Source organism: Poromitra crassiceps, assembly GCF_964638095.1.
Source record: "Poromitra crassiceps genome assembly, chromosome: 18".
Classification (NCBI taxonomy): domain Eukaryota; kingdom Metazoa; phylum Chordata; class Actinopteri; order Beryciformes; family Melamphaidae; genus Poromitra; species Poromitra crassiceps.
In genome coordinates, this window is record NC_139636.1 from 7256344 (window position 1) to 7273165 (window position 16822).

At 44.7% G+C, this 16822-nt stretch overlaps 1 protein-coding gene and 1 pseudogene across 2 annotated transcripts; both read right to left on the bottom strand.

The window, feature by feature from the left end:
* Nucleotides 1-4159: 4159 nt before the first annotated feature.
* Nucleotides 4160-11714, bottom strand: LOC310792491 (thiosulfate sulfurtransferase/rhodanese-like domain-containing protein 2; the record flags this gene model as incomplete). The annotated part of the gene is made up of 6 exons (XM_083654171.1): nucleotides 4160-4515; nucleotides 4623-4761; nucleotides 6278-6436; nucleotides 6900-7015; nucleotides 7268-7373; nucleotides 11589-11714. 6 exons carry the CDS (start codon nucleotides 11712-11714, stop codon nucleotides 4283-4285), a joined length of 879 nt encoding a protein of 292 aa, XP_083510297.1. The 3' UTR covers nucleotides 4160-4282.
* Nucleotides 11601-16631, bottom strand: LOC310792492 (F-box/LRR-repeat protein 3-like; annotated as a pseudogene). The gene is made up of 7 exons: nucleotides 16539-16631; nucleotides 14115-14165; nucleotides 13377-13556; nucleotides 12366-12802; nucleotides 12017-12129; nucleotides 11816-11918; nucleotides 11601-11717 (listed from the first exon to the last, which is right to left on the bottom strand). The product of its transcript is annotated as an F-box/LRR-repeat protein 3-like (transcript).
* Between the last annotated feature and the right edge of the window lie 191 nt (nucleotides 16632-16822).

A 16822-nucleotide genomic window follows, 5' to 3' on the forward strand; every position in this document is an offset into this window, starting at 1 on the left:
TTGGCCACGCCCTGCCCTCCAGAACGCCATTGGCTCTGGCTGCTAGTGACCAAGTGACCTTTGACCTGACATGGAGGTCATCATTAAAGCACTGTGGAGCAGACACAGAGTGGAAAGACAGTCACTGCATAGTTACATACACTCAGTACACAGACATCAAAGTAGTCCAGAGCATATACATGGCTGTTTTACACTATGTGTTGTATGTGTGTATGGACATGTATGCGTTTGGTCTATGAAATTAATGCTATTTTGATGTTAGAGACTCACCTGACTGTATTGTGACCCAATCTCGACGGGGGTACCATCCATGTTGGCAGCGCAGGGCAGCGGGCAGCACTCACTGCACTCTGGGTGAGTGACCACTTTGCAGCCACGGCACACCAGAGTGGTCTTCCCACACCTGATCTTCTCCCCACAGGGCTCGCAGTACTCTGTCTTATTGACCTTAGGGAGAAACAAGACAAGACTTAGTCAAGATAGTGGGCAGACAGCGGGAAACATACAGTGTTCAGTGAAACCTGGGGAACACACTGAGTTTTGAAAATAAGCTCTTTGATCAACATAATACTGCAAGAGACGTGGCCTAGTAGCAGCTTCACCTGTCTAATAAAATGTGTACTTCTTCAGTTCACTCCAGTGCATGTAAATGCTTTAACACACTGTATAGTGGATGGTAAACATTTGCTTTGCATCACCATGAAAGCACTACAGTAGAACTAGCGTTACACCAAATACAGAAGACACAGAGGTGAAACTGCTTCTAAGCTTCCTGTCAAGTGTCTATCTGATCGACATGATGGCACCCCAGGTTGAATATAACCAGACTTATCCTTGAATCAGAAAATAAAACCTGCTTTTCTACTATGATTAAATTATGCTTTATAGGTGGCATTCTTACAGTTTTGGCGACAAACTTATGAAGGTGGACTCCGCCGCTTGACTCCTGCTCGACACTCATCTCGCTCTCAGAATAACAATCAGAGCTCCACTCCATGGCAGCTGCACAGGGGAGATAGAAAATACATATGAGCTCAGGTATATTACATACCAATACCATCCTTTCATCTCACAACACACACACACACACACACACACACACACACACACACACACACACACACACACACACACACACACACACACACACACAGACACACACATTTGAATACCTTTATTTGTGTTCACATTTAGACAAAAAATCCTTGAACACAAACAATAATAGATGCACAATCAATGGGAAATCTTATAGTGACAGATGTATCTAGTCTGAATCTATGGATAAAGGAAACAGCGCCTCCTCCAAATGTGGCGACTGCCAATTATTGCAGAAATAGAGCAGAATTTGGCCAGAGCCTTGGCTCTCGGTCTGGGCAGTCCTGCCCTCTGCACTGCAGGCCACTTACGACCAGCCTATGGACATTACCAAGGCTTCCAAATATGAAAACAAGCCATTTACAATTATACCCAAGCTGTAAAATGGCATCCTTGAGCAGTTGGTATTTCAATGGTGATAAAAGCTTCTTCCAGACTGGAATCAAAAGCACACCCCACTTCCAAAATGGTGGCCTCTCTACTGTCCTCATCGACAACAACAACATCTGGTGTATTAGCTGTCACATTTTAAACAAACAAACACACACACACACACACACACACACACACACACACACACACACACACACACACACACACATTTCGAATGATAGTGTTGTAAAATAAAACAAAAAACAAAACATTAAACATCTGCTAAAAAAAAGTGGATTGGATCTGCAGACAATCAACAGATAATCCACTCGACTCAATTTCCCTTTTCCATCATTCCATCAGACCATCATTTCTGCTCAAACACAGACCACCCAATCAAACCACAGACACTTTTGGCACTGTTTTAGCCAAAAGCTACACAAACGCTGTGGATATTTCATAGAACATTTTAAAATTAATCACAATCACAATGTTTGTTTACAATAATGTCCCAGTAGAGAATGCCTAATGGGGCAAGATTAACGTTAAATGTATCCAAAGTCTGCATTGATTCATTTCAGAATTAACCCAACTGTATCATGTCATCAGGGCAAGCCAATCAGAGGTAACATAGACTGTCTTGTCAAGTACAGTAACATTAGTGGGATCCTGGCCGACTCCTGGGTCCACTGTCTTCAAAGCGATCAGGACGGGGAAAAAAAGTTGAACTATTTGACTCACTATGCAAATATGAATGTAGTTGAACTACCAGCAAGCTGCTGCAAAGTGTATTTAAACTACGTCGTTCAAATACATGCAATGTAACGTTAGTACTTCGTGTTCGTGCAGCAGTGTCTGGAGGCGAGGCCGAGGGCGTTTACAACAGCTATGCATATAACAGTCTGTAACCAACGTTAGCTAGCTAGCTCTCATTAGTTTAGTTCATAGCTACTCCCTAGCCGCGACACGCAACTCTAAATGGAGAATCCATTTGCGTGTCGCGGTTAGCTACTCCCCAACACTGGTCATGTAACGACCAACCAACCGAATGAGGACTAGCTAACGTTACAGACGGTTAATAACGATACGGATATCTGTTGTAAACGCCCTCGGCCTCGCCTCCAGACAGAAAGTACTAACGTTACATTGCATGCATTTGCCGTTTTCATAAAAGTCCATCTGAAACACTGAGCAAGAAAAAGCAGCTAAGCTAAGCAGCTAGGGAGACGAACAGAGAGGCATCGACTAGCTAACGGCTAGCTAAGATAACCAAACAAGCAACCTAAACATACAACTCAACATGACACCGTTTGCGATATATCCACAATTTAAATCAATCATTTGTTTTTGTCTTACTTGGTCCTGCAGGTTCTTGCTCCACAAATCTCAAATGTAGCATTAAATGTAACCGTCGTCAATCGTCTTCTGACTTTACCGTCTTCAGGCTTGAGCTACGTCCGAACTAGTCTGCACCGTCTGAACTCTGAACTCAAAACGGAACGGGCCTCTGAATTTATAGTTTTTTTGAATAGTGCGCGTACGGTGTGTGCGTGAGCTGATTGGTCACGAACACGCGCAAACACCGTGACACGATTGGCCGACGCGCGGTCGCCAAAGTCAACGTTACTTTCTGCTTCATCATGCGTACCAAGAGATTTTCATCCAGCATTTATTTTCCCATAGACATTTCGTAAAATGCGTATAAAAATAGTTTTACTTTGTCAAATCAAACGATGCAGCTATACTTAGAAACAGGAGAGACCAGAGACTAACACGTAAATTTTTTTTTTGTATTAATACTGAAATATCCACAATCAGCTTCCACAGGCGGTAGAAAGAAATTAGCCTACCAAATGAGCCAGACCAAATATCAGGCTTAACTGAGTGGGCAAAACTTTACCTATGCAAACATTGTTTATAGGGTCACTATAGCATAAGTGAATTAATGATAGCCTAACCTTTCCCACAGGAGTAGCTCCATATTTATTTGAGATTTTCACCTATTATGGGCACCAGACAATAGAAAAATGAACTAATAGGCCCTAGAGTGAAACTTCCCCAGTTGATTACTTACATTAAGATAAGTAGGCTACAGCAGTAAATCAGTGGCTCTGGTGTCTTGTCTGTGTTGTATTTCTATGTATTGTTGGGAAGGGGGTATAGGCTACATCTTCTATGTTTCATTCAGAGCTACAGAATATAGGCTACTGTACCGAAACCAAATAGCCTACCACCAACCTGGTTGTGTGGCAATAAAGTACCTGTATCTTGAAAACATGCTGAACAGCTCTTCAGGTGCTGTGTGGGTGAGATATTAAACTGCTACATTGCTACTGCCTTTTCCAAATAGCTAATTAAAATAATGGTTTTGAAAAAAGTAGTAGGCTACTGTATGTCATATTTATGTGATTTTCAAAACTTTCCCCTCATAGGATTCCTTGATGAGCTGTTCCAATTTCTTAAACTGCACAAAATTAACAGATCCAGCAGACATATCATCACTTTTTCCCCCTCAAAATGTGAATCAAGGGTTTAATTAAAAAGCAATGCTTTTATCCATTTCTGAAATTCACCAATACATACTTCATAAACACGGATGATTCTGTTTCTGTCTTCAGAAACAGAAATATTTTATAAGCAAGGGTCGAAAAATTTCTCAGAACTTCAAAAGTAAACTGCAATGTGTCTTTTTTCTCAGTTGGGGATATGTGACTTTTATTTGGAATGAAACTTCCAAATATATACAGCTGACGTCATTCTCAATTCCTGTGGAATGTCCCCGAACGAGTAACGGAGTCCAACTTCAAGCTCTCCATCACAGTACATCCTGAGGGATTCTGGGCCGTGTGTCGGTGCACTCGCACTCCTCCCTGTTCTGTGGAGTGGCAGCCGCCTGGCCCTGATCGCGGAGCCCTTTGCTCTGGCAGGTGGGGCAGCAGGCGGTGTGACCCTGCTTCCTGCAGATGGGACAGGAGAGGACCAGCTGGCAGCAGAACTGGGTGGAGCAGAGCTGGTAGCGGTCCCACGGAGAGCTGTAGTACCTGCAGTCTGAGTTGAATGATCATTTTATAATTTCCTACTTATACATGTTGTATGATCTAAAATGTGTTTGATCGCAAAATAACTGTCTATTTACTTCGTTTGCGCACACTAACCTGAGATGACGTCACTGTTGGAGGAGATAGCGTAGCGCTCATCGAAGACGAACAGTTTCCCTCGATAGAAGCCGTCTGGGAAGCGCTCCAGGTATTTGTGAATACCGCCTTTCAGCTGGTAAACCTCCTTACACACGTCCTACAGGCAGGGCAGGAGAGACGATAGTCACACTGGGCTATCTGTGGCTCTGTCTGGCAAGTCGGACTACTAAAAGCCTTTACATGCTTGTGCGTCAAAGCCCTCGCCGAATGCGCTGAGTGGTGCGGCGCGGCTGGCGAGCTCGTCGGCGCAGCCGGCGTGCGAGTCGAGGCTGACGCACAAGTATGTGTTTTCTGCTTGAAATCAGACACTTTTCGCAGGCAAAACACGGTTGTTGTTTTTTCACCATTCTTTTGGCAGGTAAAATAGTGAATGTCCAAAGAGTCAGTGACTGAAAGTCACGACTGGTGAGCACTCTCAAAAGTTTCAAAAAGTTACGGTGCAAGGCGCAAAAAATAACAGAGGGACAAAAAACCAGCACTCAAAATAAATCCTTTTGGGTTGTTTTATTACCTTCAAGCAGCAATGACAATGAACGTTTTGGCGTGAGCCTTCCTCAGCATTGCTTGAAGGTAATAAAACAACCCAAAAGGATTTATTTTGAGTGCTGGTTTTTTGTCCCTCAGGTAAAATAGTGAAAGCAGAAAATAGTAAGTTTACTCTCTGGGCAGAAGGCAAGTGCCTTCCCGCAGTTTCTTCCCGCAGGCCACGAGACTCCTTAACATACACAAATAGTGTAGTAGCTGTACTGTACCGCACTGTAGATGCTACCATTATGTATGTGTAATGTTTAATTGTATGTTTAATTAGGTATATGCTATTTGCACCTGTACGTCAAATACGTCGAATTCAAAATGTTTAAGTACGTCCAAAGTATGCACATGACATGTGCACCTATGTGCAGTGAATATGCCACTGTCTCTGACTTGTCTTATCACTCTACTGCCTTATTGCTTGTTGTGTCTCTTGTTGTTTTTGCACTCATATGCCCTGTTATATTTGTACTATGTTGTAAACGGAGTTCACAGCACAAGAATTTCACATGTGATACTTGTACTATGGAGTGACAATAAAAATCTTGAATCTTGAATGTAATGTTTAACATGTAGGGATAACAGCAGAACAAACATGAACAGATTTTTGGTCTAATACAGTGAAACAAGCGCAATTTGCATTTTGAAAAGCGCGCGCACACACACACGCGTGACATCCATGCCAAATTTCGACCCCTGCCTTCGAAATCAACCTTCACCCACCGCCCCCTTTTAGCCAATTGGCATGAACACAAACGCACACACACGCGCACGCACGCACGCACGCACACACACACACACACACACACACACACACACACACACACACACACACACACACACACACACACACACACACACACACACACACACACACACACACACACACACACACACACACACACACACACACACACACACACACACGACCTCCGTGCCAAATTTCAGCCTCCTAGGGCGAAAACTGTGCCCGCTAAAGGGTGGTGAACTTTTGGTGGACCAAGCGAGCGACAGAGTGACTTACGGAGCTGCTGGTCACAGTTAAGAGAGAAAAGTGGCATCCTGTAGTTTGATGAACTCACTTTGGAGCGGAGGTAGGCAGAGGCGTGTTCGCAGCGGATCCCTCCTGTGCAGTACATCAGCACCTTCTTGTCTCTGAACAGCTCCAGGTTCTGGTCCACGTAGTCCGGGAAGTAGCTGAACTTACGGATGTTCGGGGCCAGACAGCGACTAAACTGCCCCTGCAGGGAAATGACCCAGAAGATGCATTGATTTAGAGAACGCTGAGATGGAACTGCGGCAGCTAAACTCGCTGTGTGTTTGGCAGTTGTGCTTTTTCAGTTTATCTAATGGGTTTTGAGAAGGTTTCATAAACCCAAGGGTCGTAGAACTTCCTCAACCCAATTCTTCTTTCATTTATTCCAAACAAGCCAGTGCCAGAAGCTTAAAACGCATCACTTACTTTGCGGCACATGAGTTTTTCCCCAGGAAAGAGCTACCAGACACCGGCTGTGTAGAACAGCAGATGGAGAGGCTTTCATCAAGTGGTTATCATTTAGGTTGAATCACTATCGTGTGATATTAACTGTCGATAGACAGCAGCAATACAGAGATTTATTTATATGAATCTGAACGTGGCAGATTATTAACCAGTTAACTGAAAATCTGCAGATATCAGTGGGAACAGGACACAAGATTACGTACAATTTTACTTTCATAAAAGTTGCGGCAGTCCAGCAGGACGGTGTCGCAGCAGGAATCATCTTCAGACAGTAGAGCCTCCACTTCTCTGTGGAACTCTTCAGGGTCCAAGTGAGTTCCTGAGCAGAACGACAGACGTGACTAATCACAATCAGGATGGACACATACAGTACAGCTGTGGAAATGGAATTAAGACTTTCTTTCATTTGTAGCTGATCGGTTTGCTGATATGTTTTTGTTCTGTTCCTTTTACAAGCTGTTGAGGAAGGTACAAAACAATTGTAGCTATTATTGATATTATTAATAGTTGTAGTAGCAGTAGTTGTAGTATTAGTATTAGTGTCGTTTTATTGTTTACACTGAAATAGTACCTGCCAGTCGGTAGGAGATGACATCAGGATCCACTCCCATGGGAACGATCTCCTTATAGACGCCCACCTTCAGCTCAGTAAAACACTGTGCACTGCCATCACTAGTCTGAACACGCACACACAGACACACACAAACACAGACACAAACACACAGAGTTGAAATAATAGTTCAATTCATATGAATCATAAATCATAAAGGTAGATATTCTGTGTGTGCAGGAGACCAGGTGGATGGGGAGTAAGGCCAGGAGCATGGGGAGAGGGTACAAACTGCTCTACTATGGGGTGGATGGGAGAAGAAATGGGGTAGGAGTAATCCTAAAGGAGGAGTATGCTAGCAGCGTGGTAGAAGTGAGGAGAATATCAGACAGAGTGATAGCTGTGAAGCTGGTGAGGGAAGGGCTAATGCTAAATATTATCAGTGCATATGCCCCCCAGGTGGGGTGTGAGATGGAAGAGAAAGAAAAATTCTGGAGCATGTTAGATGAAGTGGTAGAGAGCGTGCCGGCAGGAGAGAGAGTGGTGATTGGAGCAGACTTCAATGGGCATGTAGGGGAAGGTAACAAGGGAGATGGGGAGGTGATAGGAAAGTATGGCGCAAAAGAGAGGAACGCAGAAGGGCAGATGGTGGTAGATTTTGCAAAGAGGATGGGGATGGCAGTAGTGAACACATACTTCATGAAGAGGGAGGAGCACAGGATATAACATACAAGAGTGGGGGAAGGTGCACACAGGTAGACTATGTCCTATGTAGAAGGTGTAATCTGAAGGAGGTCAGGGACTGCAAGGTAATCGCAGGAGAGAGTGTAGCTAGGCAGCACCGGATGGTGGTCTGTAGGATGACAGTGAAGGCCAAGGGGAAGAAAGCCAAGGGAGGGAAGATAGAGCGAAGGATTAAATGGTGGAAGTTAAAGAGAGAGGAATGCTGTGTGGAGTTCAGGGAGGAGGTAAGACAGGCGCTGGGGGGTAGAGAAGAGCTGCCGGTTGGCTGGGCAGCCACCGCAGAAGTGGTGAGGGAGACAGCAAGAAAGGTACCGTAAATTCCGGACTATAAGACGCACCGGTCTATAAGACGCACCTTCAAAGGTGACTATTTTTTTCTTCTATAAGCCGCACCGGTCTATAAGCCGCGGGTGTTTTGATGTTTAATTACCATATGTAAGGCTTCGTGCACAGAGGGGATTGTCGGGAAAGAGATGGCTGTTTGGGGAAGCTCCCATTTATTAACATTTCAACAAAACAAAAGTCAGGTCACTAATCCCCAGACAAAATCACACATTGTGGTATTTTTTGTTTTTTTTACAGTGCACACAGTGTCCGCGGTGTGGTGAAAAGAGGGCAAGAGAGGAAATTAAAACAGAAGTGGATTTATAGTTAGAAAGAGTGCTAAAGAAGAGAGAATTCCGTTTTTTATTTTTTTATTTTAGTTACTCACAGTACTATTGACCAGTCCAACTCAAAAGATATTCGGCAGTTTCACTTTGAGCTCTTGTTCCGCCGCTGTCCATCAATGGTTATGACGAGTCTCGCTGGGTACAGTACGCCAAAGCGATATCCATTGACTCGATGATGCTGTTGTATGTTGCGCGTTTCTGTTGCACCAACGCGGAGAGGTCCTGCCGGACGAAAAAGCGCGTACCCTCCCAGGTGAGGGGCTTCTTCCCCGCAGCCTGGAGGATGAGTTGACGGTCGGGCCAGCGGAGTAGGCAGATGAAGATGGCCCTCGGTGGCAGGCCGGGGTCTGGACGTGGCCGAGGCGCCCGGTGTGCCCTGTCCACCTCTGGTGGTTTCTCGCCTTCCTTCAGGTCCAGGATGTAACACAGGATTTTGCCACGAAAGCGTCCATGTCACCAATCTCAGCTCCCTCTTTTACATTGATCAGGCGAATGTTATTTCTTTTACTCCTGCTGATTAAGTCATCAACCTGCGTGTGCAGGGTTTCGATTTTGCATTTTATCCATTTTCGGACTCACTGTGTTGTTTTTGTCCTCCAGTGCGCGGATGCGCTTTTCCGCATTATAAACTCTGTTCACGGTTGCCTTAGTTTCTTTAGTGAGTGAGTGGATGGACTTCTGCACGTTTTCAAACTTGTTTTCAAGCTGCTCAAAACCTCTGAGCGATGTCGGACTTAATCGATAGTGTTTCACGGAGTAAAAGTTTAGCCCAAGCGGTGTATCTCCAGCCTCCAGCAGGTGAGTCATTTCCTCATTCATGGCGTGATTGCTTCGTCTTTTTCTTTCTGCTTACCTGTGTTGTGTTATGTTATGTTATGTTATGTTGTTAAAAGAGGGCAAGAGAGGAAATTAAAACAGAAGTGGATTTATAGTTAGAAAGAGTGCTAAAAAAGAGAGATTTTTTTTTTTTTTGGAAAAAATCCATAGATAAGACGCACCGTTATATAAGCCGCAGGGGGCAAAAAAGGCCAAAAAACGGGAAAAAAGCCGCGGCTTATAGTCCGGAATTTACGGTACTTGGTATGTCTTCAGGAAAAAGTAAGGAAGAGAAGGAGACCTGGTGGTGGAATGAGGAAGTGCAGGAAAGTGTACAGAGGAAGAGGGTGGCGAAGAAGAGGTGGGATAAATTCGGAGATGAGGAGACGAGTAGACAGAAATACAAGGAGACACGGCGGGAGGCGAAGAGAGAGGTGGCAAAGGCAAAGGAAAGAGCATTCAGCGAGTTGTATGAGAGGTTGGATACCAAGGAAGGAGAAAAGGATTTATATCGATTGGCTAGACAGAGGGACCAGGCAGGGAAGGATATACAGCAGGTTAGAGTGATAAAGGATAAGGAGGGCAATGTGCTGACCAGCGAGGACAGTGTGATGAGAAGGTGGAAGGAGTATTTCGAAGAGCTGATGAATGAAGAAAATGAGAGAGAGAGGAGGATGGACAATGTGGAGGCAGTGAACCAGGAAGCACAACAGATAAGTAAGGAGGAAGTGAGGGCAGCTATGAAGAGGATGAAGAGAGGGAAGGCGGTCGGCCCAGATGACATAGCAGCGGAGGCCTGGAGATGCTTAGGAGAGTTGGCAGTGGACTTTCTAACAAGACTGTTTAACAACATCTTGGTTAGTGAGGAAATGCCAGAGGAGTGGAGGCAAAGTGTACTAGTGCCTATTTTCAAGAACAAGGGAGACGCACAGAGTTGCAGCAACTACAGGGGCATAAAGCTGATGAGTCACACTATGAAGCTTTGGGAAAGAGTAGTGGAGGCTAGATTAAGAGGAGAGGTGAAGATTAGTGAGGAGCAGTATGGGTTCATGCCAGGAAGAAGCACAACAGACGCATTGTTTGCCCTGAGAATGCTGATGGAAAAGTATAGAGAAGGCCAGAAGGAGTTACATTGCGTCTTTGTAGACCTAGAGAAGGCATACGACAGGGTACCAAGAGAGGAGGTGTGGTATTGTATGAGGAAGTCAGGAGTGGCTGAAAAGTATGTGAGAGTAGTGCAGGACATGTATGAGGGCAGTGCGACGGTCGTGAGGTGTGCAGTGGGAGTGACTGAGGGGTTCAAGGTCGGGGTGGGATTGCACCAAGGGTCGGCCCTCAGCCCATTCTTGTTCGCAATGGTGATGGACAGGCTCACAGACGAGGTCAGGCAGGAGTCCCCGTGGACTATGATGTTTGCAGACGACATAGCAATCAGTAGTGAGAGCAGGGAGCAGGTGGAAGAAAATCTAGAGAAGTGGAGACATGCGCTGGAGAGAAGAGGGATGAAAATAAGTAGAAGTAAGACAGAGTATATGTGTGTGAACGGGAGGGAAGATGGAGGGGGGGTGAATATGCAGGGAGTAGAGGTACCAAAAGTGGAGGAGTTTAGATACTTGGGGTCAACCGTGCAGAGTAGTGGGGACTGTGGCAAGGAGGTAAAGAAGAGAGTGCAGGCGGGGTGGTGCGGGGGTCCACCTTTATAGCCTCCTCTTCCTCGTTGAACACCTGAGGCAGCCGGGAAAATAAGACTAAACACCAGCACATTCTATGCAACATTCATTTGACAAACTGTTTCATATTATCAAAAAAGAACAGCACTTGAGACAATGATTAGTGGAAGAATCCTAATGCTTAAAAACAGCCCAGCCTTCATATGAGGGATGGGTGTCACATCAGGGAGACAACCGACACTAACCTGTCTCTGGTGAGAGACCAACACTGACCTGTCTCTGGTGAGAGACCAACACTGACCTGTCTCTGGTGAGAGACCAACACTAACCTGTCTCTGGTGAGAGACCAACACTGACCTGTCTCTGGTGAGAGACCAACACTAACCTGTCTCTGGTGAGAGACCAACACTGACCTGTCTCTGGTGAGAGACCAACACTGACCTGTCTCTGGTGAGAGCGCGTGCGCCGGTGCAGGTGGAGGAAGCGGTCACAATCGGTGCAAAGGTTGCCACACATGTTACACAGGACGATGGCCGCTGTCTCGCCATCGTCATGGTTGTCACACATGGGCTGAGGATAGGACAGGTGGAAATCAATGTATCATTTATTTAATGCTCTGTCATTTATTTCTATGCATTTTAGCCTTTAGCTGCTTATATAGTTTTTACCATCTGTTTCTGCTGTCCGTCTTTACCCATCCAGCGACGCAGAGGACAGCCTGTCTACATGGTCCTGGTCCAGCACACACAGCGAAGCCAGGGCCAGCCACAACTGAGAGAGAGAATAGTAAAGGATACATGATTAATCCAGATACAATACCTCTAAACATAGATACATGTACTGTGTATTGCCGGGACTTGAGTGCATACCCTGGTGGTGGCGATGCATTGCACAGGAGACCGATGCTCCTCCTCCATTTTGGTCAGGGCAATGATGGTCTCAGCGATGGCGTTTATGGTGACCAGGCATCTGAGAGGTGGCCCTTAAAAAAAAGCCACACAACTGTTTATTTACATTGAATTATCAGACATTATATGGGAAAGGAGTTTGTCTGTGGTACAACAGACAGTTAATAGCAGACACCAGCTGAATCAATTTAAAGTTGCTCATCGTCTTCAACTATTCTAAGCATAAGTTGCACAAGTTCTTCCGCTCTGTCTCATCACTGTGTGTCAGGTGTCAACTCCACAAAGGCGCTGCAGGAAACCTCACACTCACCCAGACCGATGGCCGATAACTGGGTGCAATGTTTCGCAATGCGAATCAGTTCCTCATCCAGAGGGCGCAGCCCGTTGGCACACACGACCAACTCCACCAGACGGGGGCAGTGCAGGCCCACACGGCCCAAGACGTCCTTGCTGACGGAGCGGCCGAAGTAGAGGTGCGTGACGGGGATCTCGTCACAAATGAAAGGGCCAAACTCGTCTTCGTAGAGGAAGAAGTACATGACCAAGTTGAACTTGGGTGAGTGGCGCACCATGGCGTCCCAGCTGCTCTTCTTGATGTTGTGGAAGTGCTGGCCCAGGTTCTCACTCACCACGTCGATGCGCAGGTGTTCCAGGTGGACATGCTTCTCTGAGGACAGGGCCATCACTCAGGAGGTGGTAGTTCAACGCCGACTCTCTCAGCCCGTGACACTGGTCTGCCACACACAGAATCCTTGCAAATATGGACAGAATTCATCAGCAAACCCAATTTTTATTTTTAAATTTAACAAGTTATAATAAAGGCCAAGAATTCTGGAAGACATGTAATGTTAACCAATGTAAAACAACAACAACAACAACAAACAAGCCCCACTATGTTTGCCAAACAGCAGTTGAATCAGCAGTCATTACTACAGCAGGTAATTAACAATGGTTCCAGGAAAATGCATGGTAAGCAGGAGAAACAGGGCAGTCGGTCATTCATAAATGGTATGGTATGGTATGGTTTATTTACTTAATCCCCGAGGGGAAACATGTTTTGCCACCAGAGCGAATACAATTAACACAAACAAATAACAAAAACATACAATACAAGGTTACACGCACAAATGACAGATAAATGCCATAATGAAATGACACCATTTCATATTAGCAGATGAGAAAATGACATACCTTAAATAAGCCATTGAATGGAAATCTTTTGTCTTGTGACTTAATATTAACAGATTTAAAATCGGTTATAACTTTGCCACTGCTTGAAATTCTGTCAGCAACAAATTTGCCTGGAGGACAAATGGCCCACTGTACCTGCTGGGGAGACATGAGGGCAGCTGCTCATCTTCAGCAGTTTCAGGGTGTCACGGTTGATGGCCACCAGCACCTTTAGAGACGGGTCATCCACTGGCGTGTCATGGATTTTCAGCGAGGAGGACAGCCATTTGGAGTTGAGACACACCACAGTCAGAGCTGAGATGAAATTAGACTGTGTAAGGACAAAGATACGCATGAATTATAATGCACAGTGCATGGTTACCTTCAGTTTCCAACCCACAGGTAGCACCTCCACCAGAGTATGGATGGGAGGCAGAGGGAGGTTGACTAGTGCCAGTCACAACATGAGATGCCCCGGCCATCATTACACATCTCATCAAATGTGGCTGCAAGAAGACCTATTGCATGTCAGACTGTTCTTGCAGGTCTAACAATCTCAACTGCTCCGAGATGTGCCTGTGCAGAGCAGATGAAGTGCTGTGTGGAAATGTCACCCAGGAACATGTGGTGGTGATGATGATGACAAGGATGATGGAGAACCTCAACCTTCATTTAAACAACATTCAATTTAATGTATAAACTATCCAGCCAACCAACAAGTAAATCTTGGTCGCAGCTTTTAGGATGCCATGCAAGGTAATTTATAGCCAATAGCTGCAACAAAATGGAAACGTAGACTATAAAAACAAAAAGTCCCTTTCAATTTTCTTGTATGTCTGAATAACAGGATACTAGAGAGACCAAGGGCCCTCGTTTTCATGTTAAATACCTTCGGCAGCTCCATGAAACTGGGCCTGGCTGTAGAGATGAGCCCCAGGGTCTGCAGGCAGTAACGTTATGCTATCAGATTATACTCTTAGTTACACAGAAAGGCAGACAAGCTAGCATTACAGTCAAGCTGATTTCAGATGAAGTCGTAGCTAGCCAGCTATAGACAATATGACTGTAATCCAACCACAAGCTATTGAGAAACAAACGCACCTCAACACTGCCCATTAGCTAACGATCCAGCTGCTACATACTGTACATGCCAATAACGTTTCAGACGATCTGAAAGCATTAACGTTATCTCACTACCCTTAACAACACTACTGTAAACACCACGTCACGTGTTACAGTATGAGTATGAAACGATTAGCGTTACCTAGAGAAAGTTATTCCAGACGAACTAGCACCTGCAAGCTAACATGCCAACATTAATGTACCAGCTACATACACATCAGAGCGTTATCTCTACACATAAATCAGTGAACACAGACGCCGACCAGACACATGATAGTACTATCCTAACGTCCCCCCCACCATAACTAACGCGATGTATATTTGAACTGGTTTTGGATGTGCTAGCCACTGTGACTCTAGAGCAGATATGCAAGTTTCTTGCCCTGCCAGATAGTTGTAATAGGTGAAAAACATGTGCAGCTCTTTGTCTTCATTAGCAGCAGCACTGGTCGCTTTGAAGGCAAATATCCTGCTAATGTACCCACTAGAACAGGAGTTTTCAAAGTGGGAGGCGGGCCTCGGGCTCTGAGCAGTTTCAGGGGAGGCTCAGTGAATGGAAGTGAAAAAATATTACATTATTACATTGGTTATCATAAGGAGATCACATAGAATATTAGATTAATTTTATTAATCCCCAAGGGGGAAATTGGGTTGATCACATGCTCCAGGAAAAACAGATGCTAGGCTACAAGGCATATATACAGTACATAGGCATGTAGGGCCTACTAATAAGAAAAACATTCCAATACATGAAAATAAGGAAAAAATAAATAAAAGACACCTACTCATGATCAAATTATAACAAAATCACCTGTTGGTGGCTAGCTTTACAGCTGAAGAGACAAAGGACTTTCTGAAATGCCTAATGTGTGTGATTTGGTTAAAGAGATACAGTAGTTTTGTGGAATTTTACTGTTTTATCCCACTTTCACAGTTAGAAACTAAATGCCTTCAGTTCAGACATACACTTTTGTATGTATGTGTGTGTGTCTGCAGTATGTCAAACAGCAATATCAGGTTATCTTGGCACAATTGTTGAGTGTCTGGGCTCAAATAACAATCATGATCCAATAGGCATCCATAAATTGAGTGAGGGGGGCTCCTTTTCCCCAGCTTTGTCTGTGGGGAGGCCCACTGTATCAAACTTTGAAAACCCCTGCACTAGAGAATGGGTTCGCATTGTATTAACGCTACCTTCTTCAGAGGGGATATAGTTATTCTCATCGTAGTCCTCTTCAAGGATCAGCTGGTCTCCAATGAGAGCAGCTGCAGTCATGGTAACTAAAGAGACATTGGGGTACCGTGGGAGAAACGGAATACAATATCATATTTTATAACGTAGAGACAGACAACACTAACGTTACATGTCAGCCAGTTCTTAGCTGTGGAAAATACAGCAATATAGATTTACTTGACAACTCATTTCCTCGGCTAAGAAGATGAACAACTTAACGTTACCTTGTAGGGCTACTTTGACTTGTGCAAAGAGAAGCGATTATTAACGTTCGATATGCAATAATGCCAGTAACGCGCAGGAAAGAAAGCGAAGGGGCGAGCAGTTAGTATGATGCCAACTCCAGCTAGCATCTCAACATAATCGAACATTACCATTAGCTTAACGCTAGCTAGCTAACGTTAAGTAGTTTCAGAATAGCTCGTTAACGTCTAGCCGCAAAACGCGACTATTTCACTCGAGTACCTCTCCCATCACGAGTGAAATAGTCGCGTTTTGCGGCTAGTTAACGTCCATCTATTCACGTTAAGTGATTCAACGCTACCTTGCAAGGTCGTTTTCTCACTAGCCTCGGGGGCAATGTCGAATTGAATTGAATTGATGTCGATCAGGTTTCACTTGGTCAACATGGACATTTTGTACGTAGAAGAGATAAAGATGAGCAAACGAAATATCAACATCATAAGCATAATCTCCAAGGACGCTTCACCCGCTTCCTGTTGACGACTGGAAACTTCTTCTTCTTCTAGTGTTTTATGGCGGTTGGCAAACATCTTCTGTGCATTACCGCCACCTTCTGGATTTTAGAAGTTACAAAAATATTCTCTTCAGTGTGAAAAACAAAACTACGTCCACCCAAAATACTCCAAAACATAATATTGTCCATTCTTCATCACCCAGACTCACTCGTCTGGGTTTTATCAAAGGCTTCCCTCAGTATATTGTCTAGATCTTTACATCCACCACGTCCAAAAACCTCCTGGCAGCGTCCAGCACCATCTCGATTCTCTCCGTCTTCCCCGTCACATCAACAGCATAGTTGACCACCATCGCAATGAAAGCCAAAAATTTCCTCTTTTCTACACATAGAATGTCAGCTCGATCCATTTCCTTCTTTTTCTTCTCTGGTTCCTTCTGTACCACCATCCTATTCCTCTCTTCATTTCTCTCCCACCCCCATCTCTTAACAGCTTCCACATACGACATTCCCCTATTTTCTCTTATCCTATTCACTTCCTTTT